Source organism: Trichoderma asperellum, chromosome 5, assembly GCF_020647865.1.
Source record: "Trichoderma asperellum chromosome 5, complete sequence".
NCBI lineage: Eukaryota > Fungi > Ascomycota > Sordariomycetes > Hypocreales > Hypocreaceae > Trichoderma > Trichoderma asperellum.
In genome coordinates, this window is record NC_089419.1 from 2731011 (window position 1) to 2746232 (window position 15222).

Sequence of the window (15222 nt, forward strand, 5' to 3'; positions counted from 1 at the left end):
CGCTACATCATCCACCGATTAGGTATGCAGCTATCGCGGTTATTGCAAAAAGCCGGTAAGGCTAATGCGAATCCCTTGCAAGCCTCTATATTAAGAGGTACTCCATCAGTACGGATTGCGCTAATACTAAGTGGGCAATACACCCTGCAGTACGGAGCACTCCTAAAAGTAGCATTTAAATATTTTTCGAAGGGACCAGTAAATTTTACAATAGCGACGGTGCCAAAGCCGCAGCAAGAATTGGCACAACAGGAACAATGTTTGCGAAGCCACGGCCAAAGAAGAGCCCCCTGCCTCCGCCGAGCAAGAAGCGCAAATATGGCGTTGAACAAGTCTCTTTCGATTTCGACGCACGAAACGAGTATCTGACGGGCTTTCACAAGCGGAAACAGCAGCGTATCAAACAAGCACAAGAAGAAGCCGCTAAGAAGGCACGGGAGGAGAGAATAAGAACCAGGAAACAGGTAATTGATGCTTCCTTTGATCTGTTATCCATCTGAAAGCTGTCGCTTTGCCTTTGATTATTTGGTCTAATTATATGCGTTGCCAATAGCTTCGTGATGAACGCATGAAAGAAGTTGAGGAGCATGTTGAGCACGTTAATAAGCTGCTCCGGGAATCTGGCGCGATTGAGGATGACGCTACTGAGCAACAATCGCAATCAGATGAAGATGCCAACGAGGGCGAGTGGGACGGGTTTCCAGACCGGCCGAATCTAGACATTGTTGACCACGAAGAAGAGTACATAGACGAAGATCGATATACAACAGTCACGGTCGAGTCAGTGTCAATATCGCGGGATGGCCTGGAAAGACCAGAGAAGGCGCAGGAAAAGGCGGAGGAAGACAAAGATGGAGAAGCAGATAAAGTTGACGAGGACAAGTCGGCCAAAAAGGGCCCAGTACGACCTAAAAAGAAGAAGCAAAAGTTCCGTTACGAGTCAAAGATAGAAAGGCAGCTAGCAGGGAGGAGGCAAAAGGCAAAGAGCAGTGCAAAAGCCAGTGCGCGCAAATCGAGATGAAGACTTTGAAAACACAAAATACTAGTTGCCAGCCTCTGCAGCGATCTATAGATACCCCAAACCGAAAGAGAGAGAAAAAGAAAGGGCGACGAAACACGTAATTGTTGAAATGTTGCTGCTGCTAAACATGCGCTTCCTTGTGACACTTGAATCTTCTCTATCAACACGCCTCCATCCTACTATGTTCCTTGGTGGTTCCTACAAGGGTCCAACCGCACAACCGTGGTGTGGGGCGACAAAAAGGTGTGCTGGCTAAGAAAGTACAATTAGATATTTCCGATCTCATTCTGGAGCTCCTCCAGCTCCTTCTGCAGAGCTGCATGTTTCTGTGCCATTTCTTCATATTTCTGCTCCCACTGATCGCGCTCATTCTCGAGGGCCTGGACCTTGCGTTCGAAATGTCCGGCCTTGACATCAGTCTGTCGAAGCCTGTAATCATGATGTTAGCAGGTGTTTTGGCGGAGCTAATTCAACACGACAAGAGGATGCGAAGCATTGAAACGCATCGAATAGTCGCAGAGCATATGGCAGTAAACATACTTCTCGTTGGCCTCGCGAAGAGTCTTGTCGGCCTCCTCAGCCTCGTCTTCTAGCAGCTGGAGTCGTCGCTGCAGTGTCTCCTTCTGAGTTCCGAACTCCTGACCCTCGTCGGCCACCTTCTTGAAGTCCGTGATGGCGGCCTCCAGCTTCTCGACCTCGGCCTGGAGGAGGCCGTTGTTGTGTTGCAGAGAGGTAATCTCCTGCTCCTTTGCTAGGTTCTCCTGCTCAAGAGTCTTGACCTTGCCCTGGAGCTCCTCCACCTTGGCGACAGCTTCATCAGCCTCCAAGCGGAGCGAGTTCATTTTCTAGCTCATCCTGTTAGCCTCTGTCTGGTCGGTGTAGCTTACCCACAAGAGGCTTTGATGGAGCGAGAGTTTACCTCCTTGATGCGATCCATTTTGGTGTGTGAAAGATGCAGCTAACTTAGGTTGCTTGTTAAACAAAGTTGGAAGAAAGTCTGGAGAGGGCTCGAGGTGTAATATGTAGAGTGTCGAATGGTCCTGGAAAGGGGGTGGGGTAAAGGAGAGTGTCCTTGATGCCCCTCGATGCCGCCTGTTCTGATGCCTTCTTCAGTGGGCGGCCATGCCCCGCAGGCCTTAGAGACCTGGTACTGTAATAACACCGGCTGTCTTAGCACGTTGCTGAGCCGCATGCTGGGCCGCGAGCTAGGCCGCGTACCGTACCTGCAAAGTACCCAGTAACTCTTGTAGTGCGCGAACAAAGAATAAGAGCACTGGGCACCCCTTACAAAGCTTATGCTTTACATAGCATGGGAATATCATCACATCTACTTACCCAGAAAGTGCAAGCAAGGAGAGCGATATTGCCCATGCAAGGCGTCTGGCTAGTCATCTCTCGTGATGCATCTCACCCAGGCAGTAATTGATAGGTCAAATGATATTGCGAACTAGGACAGCACAAGCAGCATAATGATATGGACCACTACTATTACCACTAAGTGCCTAAGTACTGCTAGCAAAAGTGCACCCATGGATTGGACGCGTACTAAGTATGTAAGAATAGCATCCCCAGAGCACATGGAATAATCAAAGACTTTTCCAACTTTTCCAATCTGCGATACGAAATTAATCACTTTCTCTATGATTTTACCGTTGCTTACCTATTTTCGGGACCCTTGTAGACAATCTGCATGGAGCTGTTCTTCTTTATCGATTTGCGTAGGTAGATATACCTAGTCTAGGTTTATTATGTAATATGTTTGCAGGCTTTTGGCTAGTACTACTTCAGTATTAGTTTGCAAATTTACCTACCTCAAAACCAAGCGCCTTCCGCAGTTGCCTAGTCAACGGCCTCTTCGCTGAGCAAGCGCAGAGACTATCAATACGCGCCATTCTGGAGCCATGATTTCGAACCTTGTCATACCCGTAGCACTACCCAATCATTCTCCTACTATAATTGCTCCACAGAACCGTACTTATTTCCAAGAGATTTATGACTTGAAAGGAAGAATTATACTCATAGGATCTGCCACATACTGTCATGCTCTCTACCCATCGAGAGCAAGAGAATCGGGTGCTCAGTCACCAGGGTACCTCCAAGCAGCAGCAGCAGCCCAAGACACCTGGAATGCGATATCTGCAACGAGGCAATGAGAATGCACTGACAGGCTTTACAACGAAGAAGACAATCCTAGGAACGACCAAACTAGGAGAAAATGCAAAATTTATTGGCAAGAAACCGCTGCTAACCCCAACAGGTACGAGTTTCTAGCCCGACAGGCGATATATCAAACGAAATCTAATTCATCGGGATAGGACCTCGGATTCGAGCGCCGTTGGGAAACAAGACGACAAACGCCAAAGCCAAAAACGACGAAGGCCATGAGATCGGCGGTAAGGGCGCCGCAAAGGGGATTGAGAAGTCACAGACCAAGAACGCCACGATTCAAAAAAGGAGACAGAAGCAGAGACAGAGACAGGCCGAACCAGCGCCAAAGAGGTTGCTCTTCCCGGCTAGAGACGGCCACGACCCCGACCAAGACGAACCTGAATACGCTCCTCCCAATCCTCAACCTCTACCCTATCAGTCCGACGTCTTTCCAAACAGTAACCTCAGCTTGAAGGGGCTAAATAAGGAAAATCTACTAAAGGGCTACTATGAGCATTTTTATAATCCCGTGGACGACGACGGCGTGTCGCGCATGGAGAAGCAGCTGGACAAGGAGGTGAAGACTGCTTTGGAGAAGGCGATAGAGCGCAACGAATGCGAGACGGAAGAGTTTGCATGGAATAGTGCTGATATATCAGATGAGTCGGAGGTGCGGTGGTAGCAGTAGCGTATACATATACAGAGGTTATCCATCAAGTGCAGTGACGAGCTCCAAGAAATGCCCCGCTGAGGCTCGGATTATTATAGCTCCGCAGCCCGACATTCCAAGCGCGGGCCGCGACTTGAGCAAACCCACATGCTGACTACAGCGAAAACGAGGATCCTCATTGCATTGTCCCTTTTAAACTCGGAGCCAAATACGTCCAACCTCACCTCTTTGCCAAAGCACCTCCTGTATTTCAGCCGCCCACCTGCGAGTTCTCGAGCTTGTAGGCCATCGCGCTGTGGTCGCGAACGACGCTTCCCTCTTTTGCCGGCTTTTCCCTGCATCTCCTCTCTCCGCGACGGAGCGCACGCCGCCCATAAAGAAACTCAATTTTGCAGCGTCTCCAGGTCGCGTGGACGGCGCTCTAGCGCGTACCACAGAAACCGCCTGCCATCCAGCTCCGGCAGAAGTTATGCATGGTAAACCCTCCCAAATACAGAGCGAGGTATCATGATTACACCACGGTGCATGAGATAGCAGGAGCTCATCGACACGATGACTCGTCCGCCACCAGGCGTGAGCTTCGCGCAATTCTTCCCCAACGCCCCGAAGTTTAAGACAGAAGTCCAAGGACGTGCCGACCGAGAGCGGTCGAAGCGGGGCGTTCAGGCAGTTGATACAGCGCAAGAATCAGCCGTCGTGACAGATGCCGATACGAATGATCTCGCTCGACCTTGCCAAAATATTTCCTCCTCATCAGATACCACGCAGCCACATGCCGATGATAACGGCTCGTCGCCTGGGGATATGCCTAGTACCGTAGGCTCAGCAAGTTCCCATGCTAGCTCGTCCTCTTCACTATTCAGCGCTTCCGCGTTACCAGTTGCGACAGCCACGTCTTCCGTGCCATCTATGAATGCGACTCCCTTCACTTCCACAGATTCGCCTTCCTCTATCCACGCGCTTGCGAAATCAAACATGTCTACGCCCTCAGTCGTCGAACGGGCCTTGGACCATACCATGCCCGCTGGCCAACGCCTGCAGCAGGACGGCATCCCTTCAATTGAACGTCCCCTAGCTCGAGATCCGTTGCTTTCGGTTAAGGGCATCAAATGCACCTATGACCCGCTCCTCGATCGACTTCGCAAGAAAAATGTGAACAAGAACGCGAAACCAGTTTACAAGGAGTTTGGCTTGGTATGTATAATAGCAGATTACCTCCGTTGCAGAGGGGGGGGCGTCATTGTTCTCGAGCGCTGATGGCTAATTGTTGGAATAGGAAGATGACGCCCCCCCTGCGGATCCTCGCCTAGCAAAGGCAGGAGATAGGTTAGCATACATCAACACAGACTATTATTTGCCCAAAGCACGCCTACGGCATGCTCCAGAGAACCTCAAGCCGTACCCTTATGACCCAAAAACATCCATTGGCCCCGGCCCTCCCACACAAGTCCTTGTTACCAGATACAACCCTTTGGTGTCTTTCAACAAAGTGATAGCCATCTTTGCTGCCTTTGGAGAAATTGCCGAGAGCAGCAACAAAATGCACCCAGATACAGGCAGTTATCTTGGTTTTGCGACCATCCGATACCGCGATTCCAAGCGCCCAGACCGTCCAAGGGTATCTGCTATTGATGCTGCGCGACGCGCCGTTCGTACTCGAGGAATCAAAGTCGACGCCGATGTTGTCAAGGTTGAATACGACCCCGAAGGCCGGAAGAGTCGGCGCATGCTGGAAGAAGTCTTAAAAAGAGAGAGAGAGAAGCTGGCTAATGAGTCGGCTCGGTCAAAGCCTCCTCCAACTGGGCCAAAATCAGCGACCGCCCCCGGCTTTGTGCGGCCACCGCCGACGGCACCCAAAGGCCCTGCGTCCCAGAGGGCCCCTCCTCCAGTGACTGTACCCCAATCTACCCAGCCGGCTCAAGTAACAGCGCCAGCAGCAGCGCAGGCTCGCCCTCACGGAATCGTCGAGTCACAAATCATTAGCTCCCAGCTGGCCAATGACCCATATATCTTTGTAGGGAGTGAAAGCGTCCCTACTTTACCCAGCATAATACCACATATGAAGAAGCGATTAAAGAATTATGGATTCGAAGATATTCGCCTCGATAAAACAGGGTTCTACATTGTTTTTCGAAATTCATATACTGGGCGTAGCGAAGCAGAACGATGTTTTCGGGCTGTTAATCACACCGAATTCTTCAACTACAACATGGCTATGCAGCTTTGCTTGCCACGGTCAGCGTATATCGATTCCGCCCCGAGGTCGAGCCCTAGCCCCGAGCGAGCACCGAGAAGAGATCACCGAGCGGAAAAGGCCGAGCAGGAAAGGAGGCGCCGAGAAGAAGAGGCAGATCTCGAAGAAGAAAAGAGGCAGAGGGCTAAAAATTTTGACCCTGTAATCGCCGCTATGGAGGTTGTTCGGCGTGAAATGACGGAACATCTCATCAGGCATATTCGCACGCAAATCGCAGCTCCTGCGTTGGCCGATTTTCTCGATCCAGCCAAGCATGTTGCCAAGAGACGGAAGCTTAACATCGATCCTATGGAAACAGAAGAGGATGCTTTCGATAGCGGCAGTGTCAGCCCTAAATTGGGGACGCCGAACTCTCGGGCAGACCCTATCGAACGTCGAACTGGCCGTTTGGAGCCCAAAGCCCTCCCAAGAATTCGAAAGAGCAAAACAAAAGGTCTTGCACACCGTAGCACCTTCGTCGATCCTTTTGCGCGGAAACGCGCCTCGGCAGCTCGCGCAGCCTTTCGATCATTACATCACCGTCTCAAAAGCCTGGATAGTGATTTTGAATCTGATGATGATACCGATGCAAGAGTATTGGCAGCGCGAGATACAAGCCACTTGGAATCACGCCCACGGAGTCGCATGAGCACCGATGACGAGGCCTCCAAGGATGATTTTGCTTCCTGGGGCCCCGCCGAAGATGACTCTATGACGGAGGCTAGTCTTGCTATTGACAGTGCGCATATCAAGAAGCGAAAATTGGAAGTTTCAATCGAGGCTGCCTTCAAAAGACAGAAGAAATCCGATGAAGAGTTGTTTGGTGTTAAAATTGACCAGATCGATGCGGAGTTCAAGGTAGTCGAGGACTCGGACGACACTGGTTTGGAGCTGGAAGCAGCTGGAGAGCGGGAAGATTCGGCTGCGCTCGTTGAGGCACCATCCGAAAAGCTGTCCAAGACGAAGTCAGCTAAATCCAAACGGAAATCTATGAAACAGCTGCTCCAGGAACGAGAGACGTCAAAGAAACAGCTAGAAGCGGAATCTCAACTTTCTGATGCGGATGAAGCTGCAGACGAAGTGAAGCCCACAATCGAGGATGTGCCAGAGGCCGATATCGTAATCGAGAAATACGATGAAAAGCTTTTCGCGACCAAGCCAATGACGGCGGCGGCAGCACTCCCTGACGGATTCAGGCCTGACATTGCATCTTTAACTTCTTTATCCCTGGGTCCCAAGGACGTTCCGGACCTCAGTAGGCTGCTCAAGAGATTTCAGACCGAGGAGATTGGCAATCCCGAGCTATGGCTGTGGAAACGGAATCGCGTCAGGGAGCTCAACACAGCCGATAGCGTTCAGCGCGGCCCAGTCCGCATTGAAGGCTACTACGTGCCGAATGCAAGCGGCTGTGCGCGAACTGAAGGAGCCAATAAAATCTTGAATTCAGAGAAGTCAAAATATCTGCCCCATCACATCAAGGTTCAAAAAGCCAGAGAGGAGCGGGAGGCCAATTCCAAGAAGACGGGGAGAGATGCCACAGCAGCGGCGAATGAAGCTGCCAGACTGGCTGCTGAGAAGCTCATTTCCAAAGGCAATTCCCGAGCCAACCGCGCCACTAATCGACGATACGTCGCAGATCTTAATGACCAGAAGAAGACGCTCGGGCAGGACTCGGACGTGTTCAAATTCAACCAGCTTAAGAAGCGGAAAAAGCCTGTCAAGTTTGCCCGCTCTGCCATTCATAACTGGGGCCTATACGCTATGGAGAACATCAATAAAGACGACATGATTATCGAGTATGTGGGTGAGGAAGTTCGACAGCAGATTGCAGAGATTCGGGAGAACCGCTACCTCAAGAGCGGCATTGGCAGTAGTTATCTCTTTCGGATTGATGACAACACAGTCATCGATGCTACGAAAAAGGGAGGCATTGCACGGTTCATCAACCATAGCTGCATGCCAAACTGTACTGCCAAAATTATCAAAGTCGAAGGCAGCAAGCGAATCGTCATCTATGCCCTACGCGATATTGCTATGAGTAAGCGTGATGCCCATGTTGTTATTGTCTGTCTTCAGTCAAGCTAATCATTGTATTTTAGATGAGGAATTAACCTACGACTACAAATTTGAGCGGGAAATCGGCAGTTTGGATCGTATTCCATGCCTATGTGGCACAGCAGCGTGCAAAGGGTTCCTCAACTAATACCCACCTTGCCTTCAAGGTATTATTTTGGTCGATCCTAATACTAGGACGATAAAGCGATAAGATGTCGATCTTGATCCATAAAGCCGGCTAAAAGCGGACAATTGGCTCAATATTTAATACGTTATTATTTCGATTAGTTTTTCTCAACTATTCTTTCCTCCATCTTATATGTGGTGCTGTCTGCCATCACACTTCAACTCTGTGATGGCATAATGCAGGATTGGTAAACGGACGAGAGTTTTTATTTTATTTTTTCGGAAAAGAAAAGCAACAAAGGTGCCTTAGGATTAACGGCTGAAATGCGACACTGAGGGATACAGTCATAACACATGAAAAAAAAAAAAAGGGAACGTGAGCTCTTTGCATGCGGATTCATTGGGGATGGTGACTTCCCCTGGCAGTCGTGGAGTTATTGTGACTTTGGAAGGGCAAAAATTCAGGCAAGGGACCATGGAGTGCTGTGGAGGCTTACCTTATATCCGATGTTCGTCTCCAGCATTTCTTCATTTAGTCGGTGATAAAGAACATGCCAGAGAAGGTATTGTACATATAGTATTTGGAGTTTCTCGGTGAATGGGAAGGCCAAAAAAAGACTAAAGAGAAAAAAAAATTGATAGGGTGAAGAGAAAACAGTTTCTGGCGGCAAGATGGAATAAAGGGAACAATGCTAGTTATATTCATCTTCGCTATCATAGGCAAAGCGTGACGCTCTGCCAAATCATGATTGACCCGTCCCAATTGCGGCGGAACAGTGTATAATTATGAAGTCTCATATGGCCTGGATGGCCGCTACTCTTCTTCATCGCGCATCCCAACCCCCCCGTCCCCCTATTGATAACGTCAATGAAGTAAAACCCGTGTGGCTTGTACTCTATAGATATTTTAGCCGCCAAGGGCTGATGCTGGTTATTCATATTGAATACATCCCCTCTGTCGTCCTGGTCAGTTCACATGAGAAGGGCCGTTGTCGGAAAGAGCACGAGGTCCCAGCATCCAGTCTTGCATGGCGAGCCATTCGCTCCAATTCGCCTCGGCTGCCTGTATCTCTTCTTCGGTAACGCCTTGAAGGGGGCGGAGGAAGGGTACCGTCTGGCCATTTTCCAAGTCGTAGCTGGCCTTGACTCTCAACCAAGTCTCGCTCTTGGCTGCGAAGAGGTAGTTTCTTCGCTCAGTCTGGTGTATGGAGCCGATGCCGGCGTCCCAGGAATCGCCGAAGAAGCCGTGTAGGATGGCGGCGGTGTCGAATCCGGTGGCAACCAAACGGCGGACGTAGGGCACTAGAGAAACGTTTGTGTTGGGAGAAGAAAGATTAAGCGTAGATGTAGTGGGACTGTAAGGTCCGGGAGATGCTTGGCTCTGTTGGAACGGTAATAGAATGTTGACAATTGCAGCAACAGCTTGAACTTCGTTTGAATGCTGGCCGCGCTGGAGGAAAAAGGAGACGCAGGATTGGTATTCGGGATACCAGTCGAAAAGATCAAATTGTGCTTCCTGGAAAGGCTAAGCAGAAGATATGAGCTTTCTTTAATCATCATGAAAGTAGCAAAGTAAGATATATCCAAGCCAAGTAGGAATAGCCTATAAGTAAACTTACATGATGAAACGACATGGTAATCCGTAAACGCTATCTTCGTTCGTAGCTGGCGTAATTCCTGACTTCTGCTTGTTGGCACCGGAAGTTAGCCAATTTCAATCAGTCTGTTTGTCAGGGGCAAATGCCAATACAGGACACGCAGATCTAGATCCACAAGAGATGGCTGCATCGAAATCTCAGTCTCCATAGATTGCCGAAGAGGTCACCCCAGAATCTCATGATGGCCCTGGTAGAAAGATGGCCCTGGCCACAGGTCTACTTACACACTTTCCCGCTTGCAGTTCAACTGCAGTGAAGCCCAATGTTTGAAGGGGGTGTAAGTTGGAGACTTAAAAGGAAGTGTTTCTTCTCTTCTCTTGTCTCCTTGACTCACTCTGTTCTCTGTTCCTTTCCTGATCTTAGCTGTGAGTAGATAACAAGAACACGAGAGTAGCGGAGAATTCCTCAGTGCATATATATATATATATAGTGATACAAGTGTATAGAGGCGCTGACCAGTGAGCGAGAGAGGGGGAGCTCGGAGAATATAAAGTTGGTAGCACGCATCATGTGAGTGATGCCAACACATGTGATGGCGAAGGTTCTCTGTGTATCATGACGGTGTTAAACAGATGTGGAGCTAGACAACGACGTTCCTAGAGGCAGGGTCGATGTGGATCGCGAGTGAGAGTGGCCATGGGAACCAGCGAGAGAGCTCCCAGCTACAGCGCGAACGGGCTTTGAAGTGGAGTGCCGTCATCCATTCAGAAGGTAAGTCCAAGAAGATTCAAATGCAGGGTTAAGCGCACAGCCGGTGTAACCGCCAGGCCCATGACGAAGTCTCAGAGCTTCGATATAACACACTGCTATCCATCGGGCAGCAGACATCGATTCTTATTCGGCAACATTGGCAAATGCCCCGGCGTCCGGTGAGTAATGGTCGGGCGAATGTCTCATTTCACGAGAGACGGACGATAAGGAGAGGAGGAAGAGGAGGTCGGGGATGCTGGGCTCGCGCTCGCGGCTGGCCATGATAAATCTAAGACATTTCGATGGTGAACTGATGTAGTAGAGTCTACGATCAGATCAGTTGGTGTCATCAGATGTTGGTGGCTTGATCGGCTTTATTCAAGGCCGCAGCAGCAACCCCTGTCGACGGAGAATGAGATGAGCAGGGACAGACCGGGGGGCCTGAGCCATCCGAGCTGAAATCACCCCCACAAGGTCGACGGAATGGGTGAGCCGTGGCAGCAAGGCGACGAGTGACACCAGCCATTTGCCGGCCTTAGTCGATTGCCGGCCATTGTCCTTTGAACTATTCCATCCCTGCATGTAGGGTTCAGCTACCAAGTCAGTTAGTATAACCCGGTACCTACATGCATGCATCGAGGGCGGCCGCTAGGCACTACAATTTTGCATGAGATTCCCGAGCTGTAACGAGTCGGGAGCTTGGATGATAAGTTGGCCACTGCTTGCTTATACAAAACACAGGGGTACGTGTTTGTGGGATGTCACAAACACCCGTACTACGACTACCTAGTACTCGCCTCCAATAACACGGATCAGTACATACTTGCACGATGTACGTACGGACAATAGCATGAACGAGATACTTGCCGATGATTTCTTGGCACAGGCGGTTACGTGATGAGTAAAATGTCGCAACGGCTTGGCATGATGTTTGCTGTTTGTGTTTCCGTGCAGTACTCCGTATACAGTGGGGGCTCATCACCATTTGGACAAAGAAATACGATGAATAGAATTTAGTCAGAGGGGGGCCAATAAAGGCATCCAGCCTTGTCAATTGCGAGTTATCTATGTCAGTGATTTCTGCGTGTATCTTATGATGATGGTGTTTCTTGCTGAGTCTCAAACCATGCTTGAAGCTTCTTAAGGGCACGCCCGCGGTGCGATATTTTGTTCTTCTCAGCAGATTCCATCTCGGCGTAACTAGGCAAGAAGCGTTAGATCATTATCACCAGTTGAATGTCGTGAATGAACGACTTACGTCTTCCCTTCAAATTCAAATACCGGGTCCCATCCTAACGTTAATAGGCGCGCCGTTAATATATGCTGCCGTGCTCAAGAAAGTACGCTGGACCGGAAAGATGTCTTACCAAAATTAGAAGGGCCTCGAGCCGGTACAATCCGACCCTAGCAAGAGAAGTCGTCAGAATAGTGTCTTTCTTTCAACACCAAAATTGTAACTTACGGGTGTACGTCCTTGGAAGATGATGGGATCGCGCCCAGGTCCGGGGGAGTACGCAAACGTACACACTGCCTCGGCGGATTTGTCCTCATATGCGGCCAGGAGGTTGTTCAGGCCTTGGTGTCCAACGCTGTCGAGGAACCATTTGCTACAGCGCAGAGCGAATATGAGTTTCCAAGTCCAGTCGGATTCTTACCAATGTATCAGACAGCTTACATGTAAGGGCCAGGCAGTCCGTTCAAGGCATTGAAGCAAAGAGCTGTGTCCTCTACAAGCACTGGACCGTTCACCTCAATTGAGATTGATATGTTAGCACTCTTTTTTTTTTTTTTAACTTCAAGTTAAAGCAGAGAAAGATGGCCATACTAAGTCTGCAGCCCGGCGGCACTTGGAGTTTGCAACCTCTTCAATGGTTCCCTGGATTTCCTCAAGGTCCAGCGACTGGCTGCGGATCTCGATATTCGGCTCCAAGATCGCCTTGACTTCTCTGAGCTTGTTGGCGTTGCCGGTGATGAAGTGGATGGGGGGAGCCATTTTGCTTGAATGATATGCTGCAGGGAAATAGTCCGGCTACAATTTGATGTGTGTCTCAGTTCAAATAGTGTGTAGTAAGGCAGATTGATTCTTTTTTTTTTTTTTTTTTGGCGGGTTACCTGGGCTCAGCAGCAGTGGTATCTTAGCACCACCTGGATACGCAGAAAATGTGCCGCACGCCAAGAGAAAGGGTCCATGATAAAAAAGCTTGGAATTCGAGACATACTGCTACCACTTTCTCAGATATGATTGACATAAACATTAATCTCATCAATGCTCATTTCAAATAATACCGGTGCGGCCTATCAGAATATCTTGCGTTTTCACGTTGTAATCCATGCCTGCACACTGCGCTGAACATCCCGTACTGCTAACAGCTTCTATAGGTACTCCGTATAGTAGGCAGGGATATAGACCAGCTACCTGGTACATAGGTAGGTACTAAGCGGCCATAACGCCTGTGAGTTTGCGTACTCCGCAAGTACCAGTACCTGGCAACGTCTCGCATCCAGGTACACGACGCACGTCACGCGAGCCAGACTTGCTGTACCAGGCACCATTTCAGCGTGTGAGTGGCCGGGACCCCGGCTGAGACAAAGATGAAATCAGCTTTCAAAGAGCAATTCCCTCCTGCTGCGCCATTCTGACGGGGGGAAGACGCCTTAGGCTTTCGTTCTTTCTTTCATTTTTTTTTTTTTTTTGGTCTCCTATTCGTGCCTTCTCGTTGATTCCACGCAGGTCCTCTCGAGCTGCGTATTCGGTGCTGGAGACCATGTCACTGCGCGCCCATCACTGTCACGACTCTGCAGCCTCTCAAAGACGACCCCAAACTCGCTGTCGATAACCTGATGGAGATTATCGAACGGCATGAGATTTCGGCAGCGTCGAATGATGCGCCCGAGTCTCGAGTCAGCAGTCCCATTGAGCGCCAGAGAACTGGCTCGACATCGCGATCTGGACGGCTATTTTCAGCATCCTTGATTCCTGGTCAAACCAAGCGTGGCGCCTTCAAGCCAGCATGGAAACGGCTCCTTCCAGGACACTCATTGCGCACCAAGAGGGCGTCCGCTGTTCGAGGCAAAACTGAAGCGCCATTGGATTCTTCAGACTCGCCAAACAGCCATCAAGGGACGTCGGAATCGTCGAGACTTGGGGTCGGTCTATAGGCACTAGCGATTCTTTCAAAACTTGACTAACGGGAAGGTCTGAGTTAGACGCTACAACTTGGAAAATATGCCCACGAAGAGGAGATGCCGGCATGGCTGATTAAACTGCTGGAAAAGAAAGGAGCCGTCCGGGCAAGTGGTATGGCCCTCCCAAGCAGTTTCATTACAGGCCAAACTTGCTAACGATGCGCTGTAGGTGTAATGCCAGCTCTTAAACACTTGCTTGAGTTAAGCGCGCCCACTGAATATGCATATCTATGCCATCCAGATGCCTTACACGTAGCAAAGCTCAGAAGAGAAGGTAGCTAAAGATCTTCCGCAAATAACAAGCTCTAAAGAGAGGAAATAAGAGTGCGGATTCTCATCAGATAATGGTTCTTTTAGGTGGTTTTTGCGGCTATCGCAACATACAAGTTCTTGCTGCACACATCATCGCGACCGAGACGACGGGGTGGGAGCAGTTTGGAGATGACATCCCGAGCATCTTTCAAATACAAGAGCTGATTGAGACAGCGTGGGATCGCGGGTATAACGCCAGAGGGCGCATTGAGACAGGAGGGATTAGGGGGACACGCAAATACATTGGGACACCTGAGGTATGGACTTTCTCGACGGTTGCCCCTGTGGATGATTTTCCTATGCTCATCATTCGCCCTAGGCTCAAGCTCTTTTTCGCAGCATGGGATTTCCGTGAGTTTGTTCGAGTATACTACTAATATTTTTATCGGCCTAACCATGGTGTAGGTGTTCTGTGCAAGCCTTCAGAACCTCCAATGAGCAAGACGGCAATGCTGCAGGCCGCCTATTACAAGCAATTGAAGATTATTTCCAGCAAGGCGCGGCGGATTGTTTAACTCACAAGGTCCGATCTACTCAGCTTCCCCCAATATATCTACAGCGACCCAGTGAGAAACCCACCCTGACAAATTCACACATGTTCATTCGACTAATGAGCCAACCGCAAGGCCACTCTGTTACGATTGTTGGCTTTGAGAAGCTAAAGGACGGCCACGTCCAGCTCCTGGTATTCGACCCCGAGTTCCAGAGTTCTGAGGCTGTCACGAGTCTTGCGACCAAGGCTACTCTCCGTAGACAGGCGAAGATAAACAGACTTTTAGAGCCATATCGCCGCAGCGATGCCCACCTAGAGCGCTTTAAGGAATTTGAAGTTCTATAGTAAGGGAAAATCCCGCCTTTTGAACAAAGAAAAAATGAGCTAACCGGCTAGTTTAACGAATAAAAGAGCGTAATAGACTCATATTGTAGAAATCTTAATAAATTCGTACAAAGGACGAATTAAAGAGCTACTGTAATTTAAAAAAAAAAAAAAAAAAAAAAAAAAAAAAAAAAAAAAAAAGAAAAGAAAGTATACCTACATTTCATTAGTTGCATTAATACCTATTACATAATTCCAAAATTCGCATTATTCGTCTAAATATTTCTTTTGAAATGCTTCGTAGAA

General features: G+C 49.3%; 7 protein-coding genes across 8 annotated transcripts; 4 read left to right on the forward strand and 3 right to left on the reverse strand.

The window, feature by feature from the left end:
- The first annotated feature begins 205 nt into the window (after positions 1-205).
- TrAFT101_009055 (uncharacterized protein) lies at positions 206-1234 on the forward strand. Its single transcript, XM_024898757.2, has 2 exons — positions 206-464; positions 554-1234. The coding sequence occupies exons 1-2, from the start codon at positions 258-260 to the stop codon at positions 1019-1021; spliced, it is 675 nt and encodes a 224-aa protein (XP_024755188.2). The 5' UTR covers positions 206-257; the 3' UTR covers positions 1022-1234.
- Positions 1235-1287: 53 nt separating this feature from the next.
- TrAFT101_009056 (uncharacterized protein) lies at positions 1288-1958 on the reverse strand (the record flags this gene model as incomplete). Its single annotated transcript, XM_024907132.2, has 3 exons — positions 1288-1450; positions 1562-1866; positions 1941-1958. The coding sequence occupies 3 exons, from the start codon at positions 1956-1958 to the stop codon at positions 1288-1290; spliced, it is 486 nt and encodes a 161-aa protein (XP_024755189.2).
- Positions 1959-3061: 1103 nt separating this feature from the next.
- On the forward strand, positions 3062-3851 carry TrAFT101_009057 (uncharacterized protein; the record flags this gene model as incomplete). Its single annotated transcript, XM_024910372.2, has 2 exons — positions 3062-3278; positions 3337-3851. 2 exons carry the CDS (start codon positions 3062-3064, stop codon positions 3849-3851), a joined length of 732 nt encoding a protein of 243 aa, XP_024755190.1.
- Positions 3852-4391: 540 nt separating this feature from the next.
- Positions 4392-8275, forward strand: SET1 (histone methyltransferase set1; the record flags this gene model as incomplete). The annotated part of the gene is made up of 3 exons (XM_024904639.2): positions 4392-5033; positions 5116-8110; positions 8172-8275. 3 exons carry the CDS (start codon positions 4392-4394, stop codon positions 8273-8275), a joined length of 3741 nt encoding a protein of 1246 aa, XP_024755192.2.
- Positions 8276-9220: 945 nt separating this feature from the next.
- TrAFT101_009059 (uncharacterized protein) lies at positions 9221-9887 on the reverse strand (the record flags this gene model as incomplete). Its single annotated transcript, XM_024910373.1, has 2 exons — positions 9221-9778; positions 9873-9887. 2 exons carry the CDS (start codon positions 9885-9887, stop codon positions 9221-9223), a joined length of 573 nt encoding a protein of 190 aa, XP_024755193.1.
- Positions 9888-11547: 1660 nt separating this feature from the next.
- On the reverse strand, positions 11548-12703 carry TrAFT101_009060 (uncharacterized protein). Its single transcript, XM_024909080.2, has 6 exons — positions 12427-12703; positions 12277-12350; positions 12064-12208; positions 11969-12005; positions 11860-11893; positions 11548-11801 (listed from the first exon to the last, which is right to left on the reverse strand). The coding sequence occupies exons 1-6, from the start codon at positions 12592-12594 to the stop codon at positions 11693-11695; spliced, it is 567 nt and encodes a 188-aa protein (XP_024755195.1). The 5' UTR covers positions 12595-12703; the 3' UTR covers positions 11548-11692.
- Positions 12704-13021: 318 nt separating this feature from the next.
- On the forward strand, positions 13022-15182 carry TrAFT101_009061 (uncharacterized protein). Of its 2 annotated transcripts, XM_066128515.1 has the most exons (8): positions 13022-13748; positions 13809-13899; positions 13957-14061; positions 14145-14356; positions 14419-14450; positions 14505-14665; positions 14726-14936; positions 14989-15182. In XM_066128515.1, exons 1-8 carry the CDS (start codon positions 13443-13445, stop codon positions 15008-15010), a joined length of 1140 nt encoding a protein of 379 aa, XP_065984635.1. In that variant the 5' UTR covers positions 13022-13442; the 3' UTR covers positions 15011-15182. The 2 variants fall into 2 exon arrangements, with proteins under 2 accessions (XP_065984635.1, XP_065984636.1); XM_066128516.1 differs by having other exon boundaries at positions 13022-13899.
- Positions 15183-15222: the final 40 nt, after the last annotated feature.

Coding starts and splice junctions, on each gene's coding strand:
- TrAFT101_009055 (XM_024898757.2), top strand. CDS start 258: ATGTTTGCGAAGCCACGGCCAAAGAAGAGCCCCCTGCCTCCGCCGAGC. Junction 465..553: donor GAATAAGAACCAGGAAACAG/GTAATTGATGCT, acceptor CGTTGCCAATAG/CTTCGTGATGAACGCATGAA.
- TrAFT101_009060 (XM_024909080.2), bottom strand. CDS start 12,594: ATGGCTCCCCCCATCCACTTCATCACCGGCAACGCCAACAAGCTCAGA. Junction 12,209..12,276: donor GGACTGCCTGGCCCTTACAT/GTAAGCTGTCTG, acceptor TCTGCGCTGTAG/CAAATGGTTCCTCGACAGCG. Junction 12,006..12,063: donor TCTTCCAAGGACGTACACCC/GTAAGTTACAAT, acceptor TTCTCTTGCTAG/GGTCGGATTGTACCGGCTCG.
- TrAFT101_009061 (XM_066128515.1), top strand. CDS start 13,443: ATGGAGATTATCGAACGGCATGAGATTTCGGCAGCGTCGAATGATGCG. Junction 14,451..14,504: donor TTTCGCAGCATGGGATTTCC/GTGAGTTTGTTC, acceptor ACCATGGTGTAG/GTGTTCTGTGCAAGCCTTCA. Junction 14,937..14,988: donor AAGGAATTTGAAGTTCTATA/GTAAGGGAAAAT, acceptor CTAACCGGCTAG/TTTAACGAATAAAAGAGCGT.